At 31.4% G+C, this 24,427-nt stretch overlaps 3 protein-coding genes across 3 annotated transcripts; 2 read left to right on the top strand and 1 right to left on the bottom strand.

Annotated features, from left to right (window-relative positions):
- Window positions 1-7,176: 7,176 nt before the first annotated feature.
- Window positions 7,177-14,963, top strand: LOC125839558 (kinesin-like protein KIN-14I). The gene is made up of 19 exons (XM_049518546.1): window positions 7,177-7,927; window positions 8,143-8,309; window positions 8,528-8,671; window positions 8,843-9,073; window positions 9,167-9,235; window positions 10,177-10,245; window positions 10,522-10,599; window positions 10,708-10,824; window positions 10,921-11,002; window positions 11,116-11,211; window positions 11,305-11,478; window positions 11,618-11,724; window positions 11,810-11,988; window positions 12,190-12,348; window positions 12,449-12,702; window positions 12,797-12,960; window positions 13,069-13,251; window positions 13,836-14,323; window positions 14,496-14,963. The coding sequence occupies exons 1-19, from the start codon at window positions 7,804-7,806 to the stop codon at window positions 14,611-14,613; spliced, it is 3,003 nt and encodes a 1,000-aa protein (XP_049374503.1). The 5' UTR covers window positions 7,177-7,803; the 3' UTR covers window positions 14,614-14,963.
- A 1,396-nt stretch (window positions 14,964-16,359) lies between these two features.
- On the top strand, window positions 16,360-17,985 carry LOC125839495 (uncharacterized). Its single transcript, XM_049518470.1, is given in 6 exon segments — window positions 16,360-16,504; window positions 17,086-17,176; window positions 17,437-17,516; window positions 17,632-17,673; window positions 17,675-17,688; window positions 17,786-17,985. Coding segments are annotated over 6 exon segments (384 nt in total). The 5' UTR covers window positions 16,360-16,393; the 3' UTR covers window positions 17,832-17,985.
- A 1,064-nt stretch (window positions 17,986-19,049) lies between these two features.
- LOC125839494 (probable polygalacturonase) lies at window positions 19,050-23,091 on the bottom strand. The gene is made up of 5 exons (XM_049518468.1): window positions 22,888-23,091; window positions 21,591-21,908; window positions 20,816-21,201; window positions 20,643-20,713; window positions 19,050-20,138 (listed from the first exon to the last, which is right to left on the bottom strand). Exons 1-5 carry the CDS (start codon window positions 22,981-22,983, stop codon window positions 19,477-19,479), a joined length of 1,533 nt encoding a protein of 510 aa, XP_049374425.1. The 5' UTR covers window positions 22,984-23,091; the 3' UTR covers window positions 19,050-19,476.
- Window positions 23,092-24,427: the final 1,336 nt, after the last annotated feature.

A 24,427-nucleotide genomic window follows, 5' to 3' on the forward strand; every position in this document is an offset into this window, starting at 1 on the left:
GTCTTGACTGCTGAGCCGTATGAGAGAAGAAATTCTTAAGTACGGTTCTAAGGGAAGAAATTGAACTACCTATTCCGGCAGGGGAGAACAGGCTATTCAACAGGGAGATTTTGAAATTGCAGAGACTTAGTTCAATCAAGCCGTTGAGTATTGGAAATAGACTATAGCACTTACTCTCAATAATTATATTGAAGCGCATAATTGGTTGAAGATCAGGAGACGTTTTGAATTACTCAACACTCTATCCAGCCCTCATTCCACTACATCCCTATTAGAGTGTTTATCTAGATTATGTACAATTTAAAAAAAAATAATATTTCATGCTTAATTGCCAAATATATATTAGAAAATAATTAAAAAAATTACTTAACAAACTTATTTATTTATTTTAAAAAAATATTTTTCCTCATATCGAACCGACCCAATTATCTTTTTTCTTTTGACTCCTCTATTGCCCCATTGGATTCTTTACATTGTGGTGCGAATCAATCAATTTAAGAAACATTCCTTTCCCTTAAATAACTTTTGAAATCACATGATGCACCTTTATTTATTGTCGTACAAAATTTAATTTATTTATTTGTGCAATCAAGCAAGATTATTGTTTTTGTTAAATTAAATTACTTATACAAAACTAGACTTGTAATCTCCAGTAACAACTTTTAAAACTAAACTTGCGATTTTTTTTTAAAGATTAATTTAAATAAGTACTAACAATTTGAATATGCAACATTTATAGTTGGTCGCATGAGAAAAATATAATAATCGAATGCATGATGCAATATTTGGTTTGCGGTATTATGAAATTACAATACATATTTTGGCAATACGAGGATTAACTATTTAGAGATAAAAAAATACTTTTAAAAGAAGTTATTTAATTATTATTATTTTTAATTTTTAATACTTCTGTGGCGGAAAAATTATGAAATTACAATACATGTTTTGACAATACGAGAATAAACTATTTAGAGACAAAAATACTTTTAAAATAAGTAATTTCCTTATTATTATTACTATTATTGTTTATTTTTTATTTTAATTTTCACCCTAATACCTGATATTTATTTTGGATCTGATTAAATCTACAAATCCAAAATCTCCTATTAAAAACTAACAGGTAGTTATCACTTCACCGTAATTTTTTTTGGTTCTTTATTACTCCTTCTATTCTAATTTGACACAAAATTTAAGAAAATAAAGATGACTTTTAAATCTAATGATCTTAAATTAAAGATATGTAAAATGAACAAAAATGTCTTATTGTGTTCTAAAAGATGTCATATGAAAAGTTATAATGAGTAGGAAAAAAAAGACATTTTTTCTGAAATGAATTTAAAAGAAAAAATACGACAAACAAATTAATAACAATAAGCGCAAATCCATAGGTAATATGCGAGTTAATGAGAACCCACTAACATTCGCTCGTACTACTAAATATTTGTACCTTAAGATCAACATACACTTTATCCCTCTTTTTCTCATATCTACCAAGTGGAATTTCATTGATATGCTAATTATTCAACTATAATTTCAGTTATTATTTGTATATTAAATTAAAATTATTGTAAAAATCACAAACTGCAACTCCCGAATCTGCGTACTCTGACAGGGTAATGCTACAAAATTTTAATTATTACTCTTATTTAGAAATGGGAGTTTGGAGGACCAACATTGCACTAAAGAGTTGGACTAAAAGCTATAGAAATTGTACATTGAGGCCCACCAAAAAGATGAACTAAAGTTACTTCATCTACTTCTACTTTTTCTACACATATTTTTCTTTAATAAAATAATTATTGCCTCCATTTTTTTTTTTAATTTTTAACATTTATTTTTAATTTTAAAACATTGGAAATTTTATGTTAAAAATTTAAATAATAGAAAAAATGATTTATTTAACTTTTATCATCATCAATACTACTAATTTATTTGACGTCTTTTCTTAATCTTCATCTCATCATTAATGTTATTTATATAATTTTCTTAAATCACTTATTTTTTCTTTTTTAACTCTTTTATATATATAAAAGTTGGATATGTAAATGATGATGTCACATTTCTTAGAAGCTAAGATTACTATTTATCTAATTTCTCCAAAAAAAATTTAAAAAATTAAGATATCATACGCAAATTTATGGTTAAACTTAAACTATTTGATTCTCGAAAAATAAAAAGTCTCACATAAAATGGGACAGACGAAGGATAACTCTCAATTAAATTTATTTCACTTTTTATTTTCCATTTTTAACATAATTTTTCAAGTTGGATTTTTAGGAATTCTATAGTAGACCCATTTAAATTTTACTTTTTTGTTTTAAATTAGAGAAGTTGGCAGCACTTCGCGCGATCATTTAAATTAAATATTTTTGATTAATTTTATATTTACTTTGTTGTTTAATCGTAATATTATTATTTGTCTTAATAATATGAAGATTGTGAAAAAAAATAAAGCTTCTCAAATTTTACATCTATTAAATGAGGAAGAATATATTTTTTATCAAATAAGTTAAAATATATTTGCTAATAACAAATTCTTCCATTGCATGAAGTTCATCCTTTAATATATAATATATATTTCGGTCTACCATTCTCCTTAAATGTCTAAGAAATATCTCATAATGTCAAATAAGACTGTAATACTCCTTCTGTCCCTAATTACTTGTCCACTTTTAAATTTACACATTTATTAAGAAATCAATTAATGACATAGTGAGTTTATCATTTTACCCCTATTAATTATGAAGTAGATGAAAAGTTCTGCAATTTTTCAAAGTAATTAGTCATTTAATTGAGGGTATAATAGGTAAAAAAAATATTCTTTCTTGATTTGTCAAAATGGACAAGTAATTAGAGACAACTATAAAAGGAAAAGTAAACAAGTAATTAGGGACAGAGGGAATACTAAACAAATGCATCAACAAATGAAATTTATATTAAAAATATATTGAATAATGACGTAATGATACCTTAATAGAATTTCCTATCCATTTACAAAAAAAAAGCCTTCACCCTTTCAATTTTGTTATATCTTCTTATTTAGTAGAAGAATCATCATTTATTATATTCTACTCCACCTTAATTTGTACCATCAGAGTTTTAAAAATAAACACTAAATTTTAAATCGAAATAAAAATTCATTGAAAAATGACAGAAAAAATAATAATAGTATATGAAAATTAAAATAAGGTGCAACAAAAGCCTTTTCACGATAATTTTTGGCAATATATTGACAACAATTAAAATGAAGCTGTTATTTTATCTTTAAAATTAAGTTTGATTGAATTGAATTAGTACAATGAGAAAAAATATTAAACTAATAACTTTTTCATGTTATTAAATGCATTTTATTTTTAATTGAGTAGTAGATTAAAAATTCCGAATTAGGATATTAAAATAATATCTTACTCTCTCCTTAATTATTATGGTATTGCAAACATTTATTTTCCTTAAATCGTAATTCATTTTCCATTTACAGTTATATCCAATTAATTTCTAATGTATTGATGTGGTTATGGGATATTGAAATAATATCTTTATTTTTCCTTAATCATAATAAAATTATAATTTAACATTTATTTTTCTGAAATGATAATTTTGTTTTAATTCCTAGAACATGTTGTTTACTATATTGAATGTAATTATAATAAAACATATTGTATTTAGTATGACAAAAGAACTCAAAAATTGGAGAAATTAGAGAAATAGTAATCTTAACTTCTAAGAAATGTCACATCATCATTTACATATCCAACTTTATATATATAAAAGAGTTAAAAATGAAAAAATAAGTGATTAAACAAAATTATATAAATAACATTAATGATGAGATGAAGATTAAGAAAAAACGTCAAAAAAATTAGTAGTATTGATGATGATAAAAGTTGAATAAATCATTTTTTCTATTATTAAAATTTTTAACATAAAATTTCCAATCTTTTAAAATTAAAAATAAATGTTAAAAAAAAATCGAGGCAATAATTATTTTAAAGAAAAATATAACCAAAATTATCCAAAAAAATTAATAAAAATAAATAACTATCTATTAGTAAGAATGGTGTCACTACATTTTCTATTTTAACTTTATTGTTACGTATGGATAGAAACTTTTACAAGAAGAAATGATCCAAAAATTTAAAAATAATGATTCCTTAAATGGTGATTCCTTTTCCACTTACAGCTTTTCAATTAATTTTTAATGTATTATATATGGTTATGGATATTGGAATAATAATTTTATCTTTCCTTAATCATAATAAATTATATTTTAACCTTTGTTTTTGTGAAATGATAATTTTCTTTTCATTCGTACAACATATTGATTAATATATTAAATGTAATTATAATAAAACATGTTGTATTTAGTATGACAAAAGAATTCAAAAATTTTAAAAATTAAATAAATAGTAATCCTAACTTCTAAGAAATGTCACAAATATATATATATATATATATCTAAGAAAATGATATAAATTACATTAATGATGAAATGAAGATTAAGAAAAGAAGTAAAACAAATTAATAATAATATTGATGATGATAGGAGTTAAATAAATCATTTTTTATATTTTGTAAATTTTCAATATAAATTTTTCAGTCTTTTAAAATTAGAAAATGCTAAAAAAATAAAACTAAAACTAAAAATCGAGGCAACAATTATTTTAAGGAAAAAATAACAAAAAATGTCAGAAACGTTGATCAGAATAAATAAGTATCTATTGCTATAAGAAGGTGTCACCCCACATTTTCTATTTTAGCTTTATTATTACATATAGATAGAAACTTTAAGATGAAGAATGATCCAAAAATTTAAAAAATAACAAATCAATTATGTAAAAATACATGTGTAATTCTTATAAAGTTATAATAACTAATTTCTTCAAATAAATAATTAAATGAAAGAAAAAAAAGTAATTAAGAAAATAATATAAATAACACTAATTATGAGATTAATAACATTGATGAGGAAAGGAACTAAATATGATCATCTTTTTAAATTCTTTTTTAAGAAAATATCTATAAACTTTAATTAAAGATAAATAAGAAAAAAAAACTTTAATTAAAGATACAAAAAATCAAGACAAAATAAAAGAAGAAAGAAATTAGAAGAATAATGAGGTTGAAAGAAATAATATTTAATTTTCTCTCTTTTCAAATGACAAAATAAATTTTTGCTTGTTCTCCTCCTAATTTGATACGAATTCCATAAATAGAATGATTTTTTCTCCAAATAATTTTTCTTACCCTTTGAAACACTAATCAGGCTTCTTATAAATTTCTTAACCACAATGAATTTTCTCTCCTTGTAGGAGGAATAAACATTTTTTCAAAAAGTCTTTTATTTTGAAAAGAATTTTTTGTTACATAATCTCTTTCTTTACATCAATGTCTTCACAAGAATAATGAGATATTCTCTCTTTCTCTTTTGTTAAAAAAGTCACATGACCTAGAAATTTGATGGACATCTTAGCGACAAAAGTTGATACCATATATTGATCATTATCGTCAGAAGAAGATGAGCCAAAGTGAAGAAATTTGTTCTTATTTGTTACAAATGCTCAACTATTTTGTTTTTATTTTATAGGCTAAATAATTATAAACAGTTATAAAAATGAATAGTTTTTATCTTTTCATCTTCCATTTTCATTTACTTAAATCTATATTAGTGTAATGGATGTTATAAAGGGCATAATTAATCGGGTATGACATAAATACTTTTTTTTTTAAATACAAATAAAAAATACAAAACAAAGATAAAATGTCAAAAAAAGGAAAAAAAAGATTAATACAAATACTGGTCATAGAGAGATGTCACATCAAATTGTCAATATTCAGCTTTATATATACATATATAGGTTCATGCCCTTAGATGTTATTTTATTACTTTAGCTGGCATCGACATTTTTGTAAATCTGATATCTACTTTGGAACATTTTATAATGTGGCATAGGCTGACAATTGAGATCATAAATTTAAAATAATAAAATTTAATTTATTATAATACTAATATCAATATCATAAAGATATATATATATATATATCATTTAAAAAATATATAAAAAGTATTATAAATTGTAATAATTAACTGCTTTTTAAAAAAAAATCATATAACTAATTTGATTTACACTCCAAAATTCATAGGTGTCACATAATTTACACATTAATTCTTCATTACTTAATATATGTAATTATATCAATGACATATAAATTGAAATTAAAAAATACATATTTTATTTGAAAATCACGTAATAGTACTATAAGATATAATAATTAACGACTTAACATATTTTAAAATTTTAGTTGACTCTCCGAATTCCATATGTCTCATGTAATTGAGACAGAGAAAAACATATATTGGTTTAAAATTAATAAAAATATTATAAATTATAATAATTAACAACTTAAAATTTATAAAAAAAATCCTTTAAAATTTTTTAGTTGGCTCTCCAAATTCAATCGGTATTACAATAATTAAAATATTGAAATTAACATAGATTGGACTCCTGCTGACATTTATGTTTCCTTTTTCTAAATTTTTTCTTTTATACTTTATATAAATAATTTTTTTATGTAAAAAGTATTATAAATCATAATAATTAATAGCTTAAAATATTTCAAAACATATAAAAAGTTTTTGTTAACTTTCAAAATTTCATCTATACCGCATAAATTGGGAGAAATATAGATATATAGATATTTTAAGTTGCTAATTATTGTGAGTTATAGTACGTTTTATGTAATTTTCATATATATTACTCGGTCCTGATTTATGTGATACAAATGAAATTTCAAAAGTCAATGAATTTTTTATAAGTTTTTTTTTATATTAACTTGTTAATTATTGTGATTTCTAATATATTTACGTAAAACATACTCTAAATACAAATAATTAGCAACTTAAAATATATAAAAACATACTAAAAAATTGATTAACTTCAAATTTGTACCACATAAATTAAAACAGAAACAGTAACATATATTGGGCCCCGTGCTGGCACGGGGTCCCATATCTAGTATATATATATTGTAAAGAGTAGTTCATACATTTTTACTTTTACTTTAGAATAGAAATTCTACTCCCAAATACTTAACCACCTGCTCGACAAAAGAGTCATACAACGCGCTGAGAGAGAGAAAAAAAATTGGGTTCAAATGGGGTTTGGTATTAGGCTCGGAACTACGTGTCTTCTAAAATTCTACAAAATTCAATTCAAAGCAGCAGTTTTTTCTTTCTCTCTTTTTTTGTTGTTTGTATAAAGCAAATAAAGCGCTTTTCTTGCATTTCGTGGGGAGAGAGGTGAGTTGAGTTTGAGGGGTAGGTGAAAAAAAGCAGAGAAAAAGGAATCAAGCAAGCCAAAAACTGAAGTCTATAACACATTACTAGTACTTTGTAGTGTAATTTGTATTTGGTGAATGAGTTAGTAGTGTGTACAAGAAGAAGATTACAGAGAAAAAGATTGGATCTTTATTACTTGGTGTCTTCTCTGAGCTTTGTTAATCAGTTTAGATCTTGTTCTGAGCTCTGAATTCTTAATCTTGAGTTCTTTTGGAGAATTTACTACTTGGGGTTTTGTTGGTTGTTGGGAATTTGATGTCTGACCTATCATTCTTGGGTTTTTTGAGATAATTTGCTACTTGGGGTTTTGTTGGTTTTGGGAGATTTGATGTCTGACCTTTCATTCTTGGGTTCTTTCAGATAATTTGTTGATTGGGGTTCTGTTGATTTTTAGGGAACTTTGATGTTTAGGAATTCATTAGTATTATCAAGATAAAGGTGGTTTCTTTAGCTGTTTGAACTAAAAAATGGCGGCTGATGGAGCATTGTCTTTCTCGGTGACGTCTGTGGTAGAGGATGTTCTTCAGCAGCATGGAAATAATAGCCGATCAAGAAATCTTGATTTGGATGCCCGTAAAGCAGAAGAAGCTGGTAACTTTTACTGTTCTTTTCTGCTACTGATTTTTAGTTTTTTTGATATTTTGTGTCTTTTACTTTGTGGCTGATCATGAGTGATGAGGCTGTAGATTCAATGTAATTACTAGCATGTTCATGTGATTTTAAGAAGCATAAGTTGGAAATTTGAACTATCATTTCCAAATCATTGATGTTGAGAGTGATCTGATGATCCTATGTGTGAATTGTAGCAAGAAGGAGGTATGATGCAGCAGCGTGGATAAGAAAGATAGTTGGAATTGTTGGAGCTAAATGTTTGCCAGCTGAACCATCTGAGGAAGAGTTCAGGCTTGGTTTAAGGAGTGGAATGATCCTTTGCAATGTACTCAATAAAATTCAACCTGGAGCTGTGCCCAAGGTAATCAATCCAACCCCATCTACTCCCGAATTATAATAAAGGAAATCAACCAATCAATCAACTATCCCTCAATCCAATACTGGTAGAGATTGATCATTCGAAAAGGAAAATTGCAAGTTTAAGATTAAAGAAGATTCTTGATAATGGACCTATTTCTTGGCAGAATTGTTGTTTTTTCATTTCAGAGATTGACCTTTATCATTGATCAACTACTACAGGTTGTTGAGAGTCCATGTGACTCTGCAATTACCTCAGATGGACCTGCCTTGTCTGCATACCAGTACTTTGAGAATGTCAGAAACTTTTTAGTTGCTGTGCAAGAATTGGGGATTCCTTTGTTTGAGGCATCTGATCTGGAGCAGGTAAGATTTAAGTGCATTTGATGGGGGTCCAAAGTAGTTTATTATCACAATGGGACTCTTAGTAAATTGAGTCCCAGTGTTGTTGTACAGACATTCTCATGATTGTTATTGGAACTTCTATAAAAGTAAGGGGTCATTGAATGATAGAGCTGCATTCTTGACAATTATCAGGGAGGAAAATCATCAAGGATCGTGAATTGTGTTTTGGGACTTAAATCCTACAGTGATTGGAAGCAAGAAGGTAATACCGGAGTCTGGAAATTTGGTGGAAATATAAAATCAAATGCATCAGTGAAACAAATTGTGCGGAAAAATTCGGAGCCATTCACAAATTCATTGTCAAGGAGTATATATGAGAAACCTATAAATGGTGCATGCATTGAAGCTGAAACAAACAAAATGGTAGGTAACCTCTGCTTGACTGAGGAAAGCATTACATTCATTGAGAATAATGAATTCAGTGGACGATACATTAAACAACTCTTCTCCTTACAGTCCAGCTCTTCCTTGAGCATGCTTGTTCGTGCAATTCTAACTGATAAGAAGCCAGAAGAGGTTCCTAATGTAAGTTGAAATTCATTAAGTTTGATAAACTCTCCTTTTACATTTTTGTAGTGTAATGTGGAAGCCATTCTGCGAAAGCGTCAAATCTTTTCACTTGTTCCTACATTTTTCTTCAAATTACTTTCACTAGTTCAATCTTTTCAGCTGAACTAAGGAGTGTCACACAAGCATCAAATGAACTTAGACTTGTAGTAAAGCAATCAAGTGAACTTAGACTAGTAGGAAATTGTTTAACATTGTAATAGCCCAAGATTTTATTTCTTATGAAATGTTATTTCCTCACATTGAATTTTCTTTTTGGGTTGATTATGGAAAATATTCTTTGCTGGGGAAAATGGAGATGGGAAGTTAATTTACTGTTAGGTGTATAAATGACCTTGTTGTCTGGTAGAATATAACTCTGGACCTTGTAGTCCTTGGAACGGAACCCCTTGTCACTCAGGCTTTTCCTTGTTAGCTTGACAGTTGAAAAATATTTTTTCATTCTTGATTTCACTGTAAATTATGAGTATTTTTTAATGCACAAGTTCAATATTGTTTGGTTCCTTGTCATCAGAAATATTGACCTTCTGCATTTAAAGCAATGTACACGAAGAGCTCTTCAGATATGGTTGATGTCCTCTCTGATGACTTTAAAATTCTTTTGTCTGGTATTGTCATAACAACTCATGACCGTCAAATCCTGCACCAGAATTTCTTTCACATATATGTTAACTAGACATTATCTTAACTAGAAAAACATTTTCCACAATCATTTACTTTAAAGATATGAAATCTTTGTTTGACCCAACCTATGATATGCATGTGATGGTAGAACTTCCTGCAAACTCCTGCAGTTCAGCACCTGTAAACTGCTGGAGAGTTATTAGCTATAATCTGTGATTTTATTTGGTATATAGTGCCATTTGTTCTAAACTTCAGAAATGTTATGCATGCTACAGCTTGTGGAGTCGGTGTTAAACAAGGTAGTTCAGGAATTTGAGCAACGCGTTGCAAGCAAAATTGAATTGGTAGGTTTACTAATATTCATCTATCTTCTAATTACTAGATTATTCATTGTTGAAGTTGGATTCTAACTTCCATAGTAGTCACAATTGATTCAGTGCTCTCAGTTTTCTCTTTCCATTTTTATGCTTGTATAAACTCGTTTTATTGACTCCATCCTTTGATTCCTTCTTACAATAGCTACACAAATAAGAAAAAGTAGAATAGTTACTCTACATTTGTAATGTTATTTACATGTGTCATCTTATGCTCTGACACACCATGTAACATCCTTCCATCAGAGTAAAGCAACTACAGATGATTCAACTGGTTCTTGTGATAACAAATCCCTCATGAGACAGACTTCTGCTAGTGCAAAGGTGAGGTATCTAATTTACAATGTCCACCTGTTTTAATTAGAGAAGTACAATTTCATGTCAAAAGACATGATCCCTCATATTTGCAATTTTTTCTTTCTTCTAAATTAGGTTGACCAAAGGAATGTGACCCTTGAGAAGAAAGCGGACTCCTTGCCGGATGAAGAACTTGAAAGAAGATATGTGAAACATTACACCATAGTTGACCAACAGCAAAGAGACATTAAGGTAAGCACTGAAGATCGCTAGGCATGACTAGACCCTCAAAGATGAAAATTTCAATTTCTCCTCTATGTTCTTATGAGCCTTACTGTCCTATTGTAGAACCTGAAGCAAACTCTTTTGACTACCAAAGCGGGTATGCAGTTCATGCAGATGAAGTTTCATGAGGAAATGCATAATATTGGTAGGAATATTGCACAATTCATTATTTTTTTTGGTTGTGTGCTGTGGGGATCTCATGGATTTATGTTTATTCCTTGATTGAGCATTTCCACCTAATTATATGTTGGATTGTAGGCGTGCACATAAATGGCCTAGCTCATGCAGCTTCTGGTTATCATAGAGTTCTTGAAGAAAATCGCAAGCTCTATAATCAAGTTCAGGACCTTAAAGGTAACATTCTTATGTGTTAGACCACATCATTGTGTCTTTCTTCATCTCTTACTCAGCCTTTGAACTGACAGTTGTCTGTTTCTGCTCAATTAGGAAGCATAAGGATTTACTGTCGAGTAAGACCCTTTTTGCCTGGGCAATCTAATTCTGCTAGTTCTGTGGATCACATAGAAGATGGTACCATCACAATTAGTATTCCATCAAAGAATGGCAGAGGGCGGAAGTCTTTCAACTTCAATAAAGTATTTGGATCTTGCTCAACTCAAGGTAAATGTCAAATATAAAAGAGCATATAATGTTGGTAAAATGGTATTAATGCTTAACTTTTATAAAGATTGGAATCTTTACTTTTAATTCTGTGACCCCTCAGCTTTCTTCAGTGGTTTCCACTTACTTTTTTTGGCAGGCGAAGTATTTTCTGATACGCAACCACTGATAAGATCAGTTCTTGATGGCTTTAATGTCTGCATTTTTGCTTATGGCCAAACAGGATCAGGAAAAACCTACACAATGGTTAGTTAAAGAAAAGTATCTCCATCACAAGTAAAATCTTATTCTTTCTGTTGTATGTGCTAAGAAGCTCCTTTGCTGTATTCAGACGGGACCTAACAATCTCACAGAACAAAGTCAAGGAGTAAACTACAGGGCCTTGGGTGATCTATTCCTTCTCACAGAACAAAGAAAGGACATCGTCCACTATGATGTGTCTGTACAGATGATTGAGATATACAATGAGCAAGTTAGGGATCTCCTCGTTTCTGATGGTGTAAACAAAAGATATCCTTCTCAATATCTTGTCATTTACATTTTAATGATCTTTTACTATTCTTCTTCTGTCCATATTGAATGTTTGGCAACAAACATTCTTATATTAGAACTTTTAAATGACTTTAAGTTATGTGTTCTTACACAACATGTTCATTCTCAACCCTCGTGCTTAAAGCCTTAAACTTCCTGCATTCCTTAACCCAAAATTACGTTAGAAATCCGTAGTGCTTCTCAAGGACTAACTGTACCAGATGCAAGCTTGGTTCGTGTAGCTTCAACTTGTGATGTTATTGATCTGATGAATTTAGGGCAAAAGAATCGTTCAGTGGGTGCAACAGCGCTCAACGACCGCAGTAGCCGCTCCCACAGGTCTGAATGTAGAATCTTTTCTTTCTCTTAATTTACTTTCTAGTGCTTTGTAAGAAACTTATAGTGGAGATGCTAATTCTTTCTGGTCTTGAATGTGCAGTTGCCTAACAGTTCATGTTCAGGGAAGAGACGTGGCTTCTGGAGCTATTCTTCGTGGTTGTATGCATTTGGTTGATCTTGCAGGAAGTGAGAGAGTGAACAAATCTGAAGTAACAGGAGATAGACTTAAAGAGGCTCAGCACATTAACAAGTCTCTTTCAGCTTTGGGTGATGTTATCTCTGCTCTTGCCCAAAAGAATGCACATGTCCCATACCGTAACAGCAAACTTACACAGCTTCTTCAAGACTCACTTGGTAGGATATAAGTTAAATGATGAAACTCGATTGTTCTTGTGACTTTTCTTTCTTTCTAGTAATGATTGGTTTTTGGTATATGACTTTTTTGTAGGAGGGCAAGCCAAAACTTTGATGTTCGTTCACATAAGCCCTGAGCCTGAAGCAGTAGGAGAAACAATTAGCACACTTAAATTTGCAGAACGTGTTTCTACTGTTGAACTAGGCGCTGCACGAGTAAATAAAGACTCTACAGATGTCAAAGAGCTCAAAGAACAGGTTTTCTTTTCTTCTTTTTTTCCTTTTAATTGCTTTTTCTTTCCAGTATAAAAAGTATTCCTAGTATAGATTGATTTGTTCTGAAGGACAATATCTTTGTTTTATCAGATTGCAACTTTGAAAGCAGCACTAGCAAAAAAGGAAGAGGAGTCGGTTCCCATGCAGCATAAGGTAATGAGCAGTCCACGTGGCATGCAGCCATCACCCATTCAATTTAACCCACTGAAAAGAGAAATTCTAGGCGACTCAAATGTCCAGAGGAGACCAATGGACGATGTAGGCAACATAGAGGTAGAGTCTCTAGACTTGATTATCTCTCAAAGTGCAATTATTTATTACACAATACAAACTCTTCTATTGAAGAATAATTTATCAAAGTTTTTTAGTGTTTAGTGGTGTTTTAGCTCAAACAATAAATAGATGCAGCAATACTTGGAAGAGCACTAAACTTGAATAAGCTTATACCAAAACTAGAGCACAAGATAGCATTAGTGAAGTTTCTTACAACAACATACCCAGTGTAGTCCCACAAGTGGGGTCTGGGGAGGGTAGAATTTATGCAGACCTTACACCTATCTTTGTGAGGTAGCGAGGTTGTTTCTGATAGACCCTCGGCTCAAAATAAGTGTAATCAAGGTCAGGATTGAAAGGAAAATATAGCAACATAGCAAATTAAACAGAGCAGATGAAGAATAAGATATTACGTGAATACTAACTAATACGACTAAATAAGGAGAAGAAGAGAAGTGGAGACTAACTACCTGCCTCTCCCACTTAAAAGTACGAAAATGTTATAGAAGTTTCTTATCAGCATCCATTTTGATGCATGTGGTTGTAATCTGCAAGACCTTGCTTTGACATCTACTAATGTGCAGATATCCAGTAATTCTGCATTCAGACAAAAGAAGCCAAGCTATGATCTTGATGAGTTACTAGGAAATTCCCCTCCATGGCCACCAGTCAATGGTCCATGTGAAAACTACGTGGGATATGATAAAGACATGGGCACAGGTGAGTGGATAGACAAAGTAATGGTGAACAAACAGGACACTATCCATGGAGTGGGGAAGCCCTTTGGATATTGGGAATCTGAAAATGGCATGTCTGATGCCTTTGCTCAGAAATATCTTTCAGAATCATCTAAATTATGCCAAGAAAAATCAAGTAAGCTTATCCCATTGGGTGACCACTTTGACATCACTCCTGCTGATGAGCTGGAAGAATTTGATGCCACGACCAGTGATTCGTCTGATCCAGATTTACTTTGGCAATTCAATAATTCCAAACTAAACAGTTTGACCAATGGGAATGAGTCAAGGATCCAGAGATCAAATCCAAAGCATGCAAAGAGCCCAGAAACAAGGTAGTCTCTCGTTCATTCACCTATTTATAAACACTTGAAGAGTTGATCAATCAATCAACTACATTTCAATCTCCAAACTAGTAAGGGTGTCGGTTATAAGCATCCTCCATATTTGTTCTACTCGATTCTGGCTCATTTCATCTTTAACATTTCATTTAACTGATTGTTGCAGGAACAAAGTAGGGCCTTCACCATCACGAAAGATAAATGGAATTGGCCATACACCTCAGCGGAATGGGAGGCATGCCATGCCAACTGAAATTAAGCGAAAAGCAGGAAACAGGAAGTAGTAAGGATGTATTATGGCAAAGCTGTTTCCAATTCTTTTATTTTTTTTGTTATTCTTTCAGAGGGGGTGTATGAGAGAGTTGTTTTTTGCTTTACTAACAGAGTCTCTCTCTGGCCTATTTGATCATTCCCTTCAAAATTTGTATGTTGATTTATCTGAAAAGGCAATAATTCCGTTGCGTGTAATCTTTACATCATTAGATTTGTAGAGTTCAAGTTCTTTTGGTAGAGATCAGTGTGAAGATCTTCAAAGGTTGTACTTCCATATAACATTTTGTGTCACAGTTGAGGATTCGACATGTACATTTTGCACATATTGAATTTATTTTGGTTGTGCTTTATAGTAAAAAAACTGAAGTTGATTATGAAACTATTAATTTTCTCTGATTCTTAGTTTTATTGATGTCCTGGCTGTTACAGATTATGATTACATAGTGGGAAACAATGTTGTCCCAGGTATGTTCAATGATGAAAACAATGAAGGCAAAAGGGTATTCCAAATATAGATGATTAAGAGTTGAGATCCTTAGACAAGAAAAGAAAGGAAGGGAATCATCCCAATTTTCTAAATGGAAATAAATATTTGAGCCACACCCAAGGTAAGGTGCAGGATTCGATGAAGTGGGTTGAAAACTATTCAAAAGTAAGGAGTTGGAGTGTGTAGGTGGATTTTTCATGAGGTCACAATTCAAATTATAGTGAAAACAAAAATATTATGTGTTTATTTTTTCATCCATCCAATTTTTATGGATAGAGTTATTTGTTATTTGTGCTGGTGAAAGATAGTCACAACAACATACATAAGTGTAATTTTAAAAGTGGGGTGCAGATGGTATTTTGTGTGAAGCCTTAACCCAACCTTGTGAAGGTACAAAGGTTGTATCCAATAGATCCTCGATTCAAGTAAAGCATATAAAAAACCAGTATGCCAAACAAATGCAATAGTGAAGAAATAATGCTGAAAACAAAAAAAGAAGAGAACAGTCGTGATACTAGAAAAGAAATGATAACCGAAGCAAATGAAACATGAGGTAATACTAAAATCAAAGAATAAGACAATAAGAAAGTAATATAACAATACTAAAAATGGCACTAGACAACACTCAACCTACTAACCTTCTACCATAATCCTCGATCTCCATATTTTCCTATCTAAAAACGTCTCTGATAAGTTACATGTGCGCCGCCATGTCAAGTCTAATCATCTTTCCTCAAGATTTTTACTGTCTACATCTACCTCTCCTTATGTTTACTATAGCCAATCTTTCACTATTTTCCACTAAAGTACTGTCTTTTTTTCTAACTCTATAACGCTATCCCTCATATTTCTATAAAATAATATATAAATTCTCTTATATACAATTATTATATCTGCGTAACTTTAATTAGCTATCAAACGACCCGTACCCATCAACAAAGAAAGATTATAAGATGCAAGAAATTTCTAGAAGGAAGACAGTGACCACATAGAACCTCCCTCATAGGAACACCACATACACATTTTCCTCAACTTGCACAATTTGTGGGTATAACTACACTTCTAGAAATCCAAACAGTTTCTAAAAGTAGTAATAAAGATCTAGAACCTTCTTATTAATGAATCTCCCTTCTAGAATCATGTGATATTTGTGATTATTATTAAATTCATTTCTTGCACCTACCAAAACCTTAACAAAGTAACAACCTTTTTCTTGTACGCTAAAACCAAGTGAGCAATATATTAGTATTATATTCACCAAATAAAATAAAATAAAATTTCTCCCTTTTTTTTGGTTCAAGAAAATGGAATTTGTGTCCAACAATAATGGAGGCTCCTGCTACTATGATGTTCTTGGAATCTGTAAACAAGCCTCACATTCTGAAATTCGTTGTGCTTACAGAAAGCTTGCTCTGGTAGTCTTTTTCGTGTCTTATTTTTCTTTTTAGTCTATATATATTTTTTATTTAAAGTTTACGATTTTTTATAATGATATCAAGTGTTAAAAGTATATATTTATAGATATTTAGTTCCCTTGCCATAGATTTTTGGAGCAGATTTTAAAAAATAGTAATTAAAAATATTGTTTGTACATGAAATTTGATCGGATATTCAATTTCTAGAAACTGGCCTAAGCCAATTTTTGAGTCACTTTCACTTATAAAAATTTAAAATATAATTCAAAGTGAATGTTCAAGTACAATTTGAAGAATTATTTTTTACACAATTTTAAAAACTCATATTTTTTTCAAATTTCAACAAATTTATGATTAAACGCTAACTTAGATGATTTCAAACTATATATAAAGGGTTCATGATAAAAGCTATTGAGTTTTCGTGAACTGATATATGAACCCATATCTCTTTCTACATTTGATTACTCTTTAATATTTTACCTGACTTGTTTAAGATCACGAGATTTTGCTTCATTTTTTGTGTTGTGCTTTATTTTACTTGTAGCTTTTGATTTATGATTTATTTTATGTGTTGATTGAAGAAATGGCACCCAGATAGATGGATGAAGAAGGATCCTTGCATTAGGGGAGAAGCTAAACATAGATTTCAACAAGTTCAAGAAGCTTATTCTGGTGTGTGAATTTACCTTCTTAACCTCCTCCCCACCAAATTAATGCACTTTACATGTCACATAGCTCATAGCATGTGCTTATTGTTCGTTTTGACCTAACAGATCTTATGTATCTATTTTTTGGACACATAAGATTAAAAGCATATTAATAAGCAAGGGGTTTAATGAATTACTAATCTATCAAATTAAAATTCTGATTCCGCTTCGATTTTATATAACCATATATGTTTGCATTGACCATATATATCTATCAATTTGCAGTTCTCTCAGACAAGAGGAAAAGATCACTATATGACACTAGGTTGCTTCACCTCATGGGAGATGATTCTGATGATGATAAAGTCCGTTTCTATTTTCTTCTGACTTTATCATAATTTCTCCGTTCATTTTTACTTGTCAGTTATATATTTTTTTTAAAAGTAATCATTTCTACTTGCTCACTTTTTAACACAACAGGAATTCTGTGAGTTTATGCAAGAAATGATAACAATGATGGAAGCTGAGAAATCTAAGGTAATTTACCTTCAGCACCCTTTTTTTTTTTTTTTGGTTTCATGTATTTTTTAGTATTTGTAATAAGTTCGTGATTGAAATTTGTAAATTGCAACAGGGAGAAAACACATTGGAGGAACTTCAAAAGCTGTTTTCAGACATGACAAGTGAATTTGATAAATTTTCAGATTTTAGTTTCTGCTTTGATGAATCCCTTAATGGCAACATGCCCAAAAAAAGACGTGTATATCAACCTTGATTATGTACATTTATTTTCTTATTGATTCTAAAGTTGCTAAAATTCCTGTATCGTATGAAGTTAAGATATTTTGTCGATGTTAAGAGCAGCTCATTGCACATAGCATCTCACATTAGCAGAGTACAAGGAAAGGCCACACCTAAAGGAATATGATGTAGACGGTCTAACCTAATACAAGCATTAGTGACTGTTTCCTCAACTCGAACTTGTGACCTATTGGTCATATAGAAATAATTTATTGTTGCCAATAATGCATTGTATAGTTTGAGAATAGTGCTCAAGGGGAGGCCGTACAGAGCATTTCACATTAGCAGGGTTCAAGGAAAGGTCATACCTGAAGGAGTATGATGTAGACAGTCTAACCGAATGCAAGCATTAGTGACTGTTTCCACGTCTCGAACATGTGACCAATAGGTCATATGGAGTCAATTTACCATTGCCAATAATTCATTGTATAGTTTGAGAATAGTGCTCAAGGAAAGGCCGTTGCACAGAGCAGCTCATTGCATAGAGCATATCACATTTCACATTAGCGGGTTCAAGGAAAGGCCACACTTGAAGGAGTATGATGTGGACAGTCTAACCTAATGCAAGCATTAGTGATTGTTTCTACAACTCGAACCTGTGACATATAGATCATATAGAGACAATTTACTGTTGCCAATAATTCATTGTATTGTTTCAGAATAGTGCTCAAGGAAAGGGCATTGCATAGAGCATTTCACATTAGCAGGGTTCAAGGAAAGGCCACACCTGTAGGAGTACGATGTAGATAGTCTAACATAATGCAAACATTAATGATTGTTTCCACAGCCTCTCGAACCTGTGACCTATAGGTCATAGACAATTACTGTTGCCAATAATTCATTGTATAGTTTGAGAATAGTGCTCAAATCATGTTTCCTCTCAAGTTAGCTTGCAGTATTTCAACATTCTTCTGGATTACCTTTGGAGCAACAATCAGCAATGGCTACAAGCCTACAAGCTTACTGGATACAAACAGGACCTCAACTTAAATCAAAGGAATGAATGAAATAAACTTAAATTGTTCTGCATTACAAACTGTTTCCTCATGATCTTCAAATGTTTCTCTAACCAAAGAAGGAAGAATAGGCTTTGTATGTTTAAATGAAATGGCTAGAACTTTTATTGCAACAATGACAATCAACAATAACACCCCTTCAACCATATAAGCATTTAACCAATCTTACTGCAGTCTCCATAAACCCAATTTACAAATGTAAGGCAATTTCGTAAAAAGAAAAAATCAAATGAAGAATGACACGAGAAGGAACAACGTATCTGAATTTACTGAACTACCAAAACTTTTCTTACACATGAATAAAAGAAACTGATGCTGTACACAGGAACGATCTGCTGCTGCGTTGAAGAGAATGCTCACCAGAGTTTTTTGACGTTGACTTGGTAAACCATGAGACCGAAGATTCTGACTTGCATCTTATTGGAAGATTGTACACCAGAACCAGAACACGATATGTACCTCGTTGTTCAGGTTTAATGAATGAATAGTAGTTCCAATCGGGGTAGGATTATAAAACTGCAACTTCAGTGTATGGGTTTGGAAGAGCAAAGCAACTGGAAAATGATCCTTGAAGCTCGGGACATGGTTCAGGAGACACATTTTTAGAAGAGCCGGATATATTAGAGCATAACCATGGTGTAGAAGGGTCAGATGAAATGGAGATAGAGATATTTGATAGACATATAGAAGTGAAGGGAGATTCAGATAGCCCGGTGAAATTGCCTGCTATCGAGATATTTGTACCAACAATGTCCTCAAAGGTGATTCCACTAACTGTAGGTAACGAAGAAGGATCATATTTCTCATCTGGATGCGTATCAGAGTAACCAGTGGCCTTGATTCCCACTTGCAAGTTATCCATAACAATATTTGAAATGAGAATATCTTTGATGAAACCACCTCTTCCTCTTGCTGTCTTCAGCTCAATACCGAAAAGGGAGTCATGTAGGGAACTAAGCTCTACTAGCACATCGGAGATACCACCAGACATCTCACTACCCAAAGCCACACCAGCACCTGCAGCGGACTGTAACCTCACTCGTCTAATGTGGACATTTGAGGTAGGTTTCCCGTAGGAAATCCCATACTCATCCCAACCACTTTTAAGAACGATAGCATCGTAACCCATGCTAATGTTGCTGTTTTCAATGCAGACATGCTCAGAAGAATCTGAAAAGTGGACATAAGGTTGCATGTCAAGTCTAGAGTTACCAATCCTTCTTTTGTTGAATAAAAAAAGAAAAACAAGGGGAACCAATATACATGTTTTCACAAAACATCAGGCCTAACTATTTCACATCGTCTCAACGACAAATCTATTCTGGGCTCATGTGCCAATCATAAGAATATTTACTCAGGGGAGGAAAAACAGCTAGTACTTCATCTTTGCCCAACTAAAATCCAGAGAAATGTGTCTATGATACTAAAGAAAACTCGTGTGATCAGAACTCAGTTTTTAGCAGTATTTGGAGAGCTAGCATTTAATCTTTATGAGCAGCTAAATTTTTAATCCTAAAAATGTTGTTTTCCTTTGCTTGAGGAAGCATGTCAGATAAATCAAAGCTATATATTTGAAGACCTATGAACATTTAACTGGTGAAGGTCTAAGGTTACAGCTTTTAATTAGCTTGGACATTTTAAAACAAATAAGATTAATGATTTCTTTTAACCAACCTGGGACAATCCCATTGGTGAACGGGGAGTCTTGTGGAGTATAAACCGTTAAGTTCTGAATGACCACATTACTGCAAGACATAAAATTTTCTCAAGGATTAGATAAACTCGGATTTTACAACAAGCAAAAGTAGATGAAACATTAAACTCCTTATACAGATAAATCGAGTTACCTGCAATATGCTGGACGGATGTTCCAACCAGGAGCATTCAATAAGGTCAAGTTTGAAATAACAACATTTCTGGAGCTAACAAACTCTACTAGGTGAGGTCGAGTATAATTTAAGGAATGGGAATTGAACTTCTCCCACCAAATAGAGCCCTGGCCATCGATAGTTCCATTGTTACCTGCAGAATTGTTAAGAAATAAGCAGGTTGCATAAAGGTAAAATAAGGAGGAATGTAAAACTATAAACCACTCGATGAAGGATTCCTTGCCTGTTATTACAACATCAGTTAAATTATTTCCAGAGATCAAGCTGCGGTATCTTCCATACTGTGCCTCAATACCTCGGCCATAAGATGGTAAAGCTTCAACTACATCCCAATGATCGAAATCCTGAATAGTGAATGCACAAAATATTAACCGCGACATGCATTAAAATGCTTAGAGATCTAAGTTTATGGATAAAAACTGAAGCACTTATCAAAACCATCATCAACAAAATTTAAGTTATTGCAGTCGTGACAACATATTATGTAGTTAACCTCTATATTGGAGTTACCATGTATATGTCAAGAATTTCATTTTATTTGTGAAATAGTAATCCATAGATCCTAATCCCAAAGTGCCAATGTATCTCATCCTTGAAACCAATGGTTGACAACCCTATTACATGATGCTGAAACTGTTTTAGCATTGTAACTAGGCTAGTCTTTTGTTTAAAAACACAAAAAAAAATGATAAGAAATGCAACGTGGACACTAAGACAAAGTTCAGAAGCTAACCTCAGATGCTAGAATAACAGCATCTTTTTCCAGGAACAGTGTAAGGTGGCTAGTAAGATTGATGCTTCTAGTCAGCCACTTTCCAGCAGGAACATAGAGCTGCGCTCCACCCTTGTCAGCAAAGGACTTGAGATAGAAAATAGCATTCTGAAACGCGACAGTATTAATAGTTTTTCCATCACCCACAGCCCCAAAGTCCAATACTGACACACTGTGAGGTCTGGGTTTCAAATGCTTATTGAACTTGCATTCTCCTTCAAATTGAGCTTCACTCTGTACTATACAATGACTGAACACCAACAGCAAAAGTAGCACTGCCTGGAAACAAAATCAAAGAGAAAAGGTAAATCATCCAGCATTTTACTGAATTTCTAAACTTTCAATATCATGTAAGCTAATAAAATCTATGTCGTGGCCTAATATATTTGCAAGTTCCCTAATCAGCATCACTGAGATACATTGTCTCGGTTCTACCTTAACATATTTTGGCATATTTTCACTGTTTGCAGATCTCACAGAGAAACAGAAATATGCTGAGAAGAACCAACTACATAAAAGCTGATGTGACAAAGGAACAGGAAACACCAGTAGAAAGAACACAAGTAGATATTCTTTTCCTTTTTATAGAAAAAGCTCTCAACTTGATTAGTAACCTATAGATAGAGACTTCATTTGGAGCACAAAACACTGAGAAATTACAGTACCTGATAAGTGTTAATTCAAATGAGAATGAAAAGAGAAAAAGTGTATTTATAACTTAGTCAGCTTTCATAATTTATATCACACTTCATCAAGTCATTGTAAACCATTAGTAGTTTCCCAATCAGATCCCTTCTACCAGGATTGATGTGCTAGAAGACAAAACAAAATTTCACTATAAAAATCAAAACTTTATGATTGCAAAGACCATCCAAACAAATCTTGAATCCACCAAATCCTTATCTTGAAAATACAATGTAGACAAAAACATTAGGCATCCCAGTTAGAAAATACAAGAGATCAAGCAAATCTCTACAAAACCCTGTTAGTAAATCCAATTCAGAGCACAAATACTAAGTTCTAAACCCCCCAACCCCACCCCCAACCCCTAACAAGGAAAAGAAGTGAAACCAATTGAACCAAGAATCATTTTTTAACCACAAATATCACAATCTAGCAAATACCCACTAATTTTTCAAGTGAAAATATCAGATTAAAGATATGAAAATCAAGATTTAGTCAAAATAACAAGACACCCTCAGTTTAAAAAAACAAGAACACAAAAATGAAAAAAAATAAAATAAACCAACGTACTTACTAGCCTCTTCATGATTGTGTTCTTCTCTGACATAGTGACATTCACAAATCTTGAACCACCCACCCCCTCTTCTCCAAAAAAGCTTAAAACTTTCATAACCAAAATGAGAAGAGGGAGGATGTAGAAGGGAAGGTAGAGAAGAGAAGAGAAGAGGGTGTTTGTAATTGTATGATAGATGAGAGAGTGGCAATTAAGGAGAAAAAAATATATATAATCCCTCCGTCTCAATTTATTTGTCTAATTTTAACTCGATACTAAAACCCTATTTAGATCAACTTATTTTAGAGGGTTTTAAACCAAAATATCTTTTAATCAACTTTGAAGCGTTTGAATAAAAAAAATACTTATAAGCACCTGTTTTTAAGTCAAAATAATGAAAATAAATAAATAAATCAGAAGGTGAAATTTCTAATTTAAGATTTTTAGCTTATAAGTCATAAGCCAAAAATCAGTCCAAACAAACTCAAAATTTAAGAAAAAAATAACGACTTTTAAATACCATGGCCTAACAATCTTTAACCACGTCGAGTTAAAAATATATTACATGGAAAATTAAAAAATAATTAAGACAAATAAATTATGACAGACAAATATTTTAGGTATGAAATTCACACTCTCAATAATTTAGATATAAAACTTTTTTAAAAATAGTTTAAATTTGTTTTTGACACTTAACTCGCTAAATTAAATTGGAACTACTAATGTATTACTAAGGCTACCAATAGAAAAAAGAAAAAACGGATGGTAAGAGAAAGGGACAGCGAAGAATTAGAAAAAGACAGCTCTTCATCTACACATAATATTATTATTATTTATTAACACTAATAAAATAAAACAGAATGAATGTGAACAATTTAATTGGGTTCATTTTTGTATATATCGTCTTATATGCAAATAATGGAAAAGAAAAAACGTACAGAATAATTAATATTTAATTAACGTAATTATTAGTCATTAATCACTCTGTAATTTTATTTTTATTTTTCTAACGGACATTGCCGACACTCAATCAACAGAACAACAAACGGCTGGAGAGTAGTACGAGGCATTGACTGTGTAACTACTACAGCTACAGTAATATAGACGCATGACTTTTGGTCATAATACTAAGCAATTAATAGGTTCCTAACTCCTCTCCTTCACAAAATTACTGGTTTCGTTCATTTTTACTCGTTCATTTTGAATCTCGTATGAAGTATGAAGAAAATTATGTTAGAAGTGTTATCCTCAAATGGATTCTGCAATGTGCGATTCAAATTTAGTTGGAGCTCCAATGTGAACTCCGAATACTGGGTAGAAAACTAATATATAAAAAATAAAAATGAATTGATATACTCTTAGAAAATAAACGGGAGAATGGGTAATTAATGTTAATGATAAAATAAGAGGAAAATAATTGTTGTTTTTTTAATATGTTAAAGTGATGTGTGAATTTATTTTTGAAATATTAAAAGAGTTAAAGTGAGCAAAACTAAAAAATAACCATTTTATTCTAAGAGGATAGCTTAATGGTAAATAATTATTCAGATTTATTATTACA

Source organism: Solanum verrucosum, unplaced genomic scaffold (genome assembly GCF_900185275.1).
Source record: "Solanum verrucosum unplaced genomic scaffold, falcon-dt-bn FXZP01000306.1, whole genome shotgun sequence".
NCBI classification, from domain to species: domain Eukaryota; kingdom Viridiplantae; phylum Streptophyta; class Magnoliopsida; order Solanales; family Solanaceae; genus Solanum; species Solanum verrucosum.

Coding starts and splice junctions, on each gene's coding strand:
- LOC125839558 (XM_049518546.1), top strand. CDS start 7,804: ATGGCGGCTGATGGAGCATTGTCTTTCTCGGTGACGTCTGTGGTAGAG. Junction 8,672..8,842: donor AGGCATCTGATCTGGAGCAG/GTAAGATTTAAG, acceptor GACAATTATCAG/GGAGGAAAATCATCAAGGAT. Junction 9,074..9,166: donor AAGCTGAAACAAACAAAATG/GTAGGTAACCTC, acceptor TTCTCCTTACAG/TCCAGCTCTTCCTTGAGCAT.
- LOC125839494 (XM_049518468.1), bottom strand. CDS start 22,983: ATGAAAGTTTTAAGCTTTTTTGGAGAAGAGGGGGTGGGTGGTTCAAGA. Junction 20,714..20,815: donor ATCCGTCCAGCATATTGCAG/GTAACTCGATTT, acceptor TATGTCTTGCAG/TAATGTGGTCATTCAGAACT. Junction 20,139..20,642: donor CACCAATGGGATTGTCCCAG/GTTGGTTAAAAG, acceptor TCCACTTTTCAG/ATTCTTCTGAGCATGTCTGC.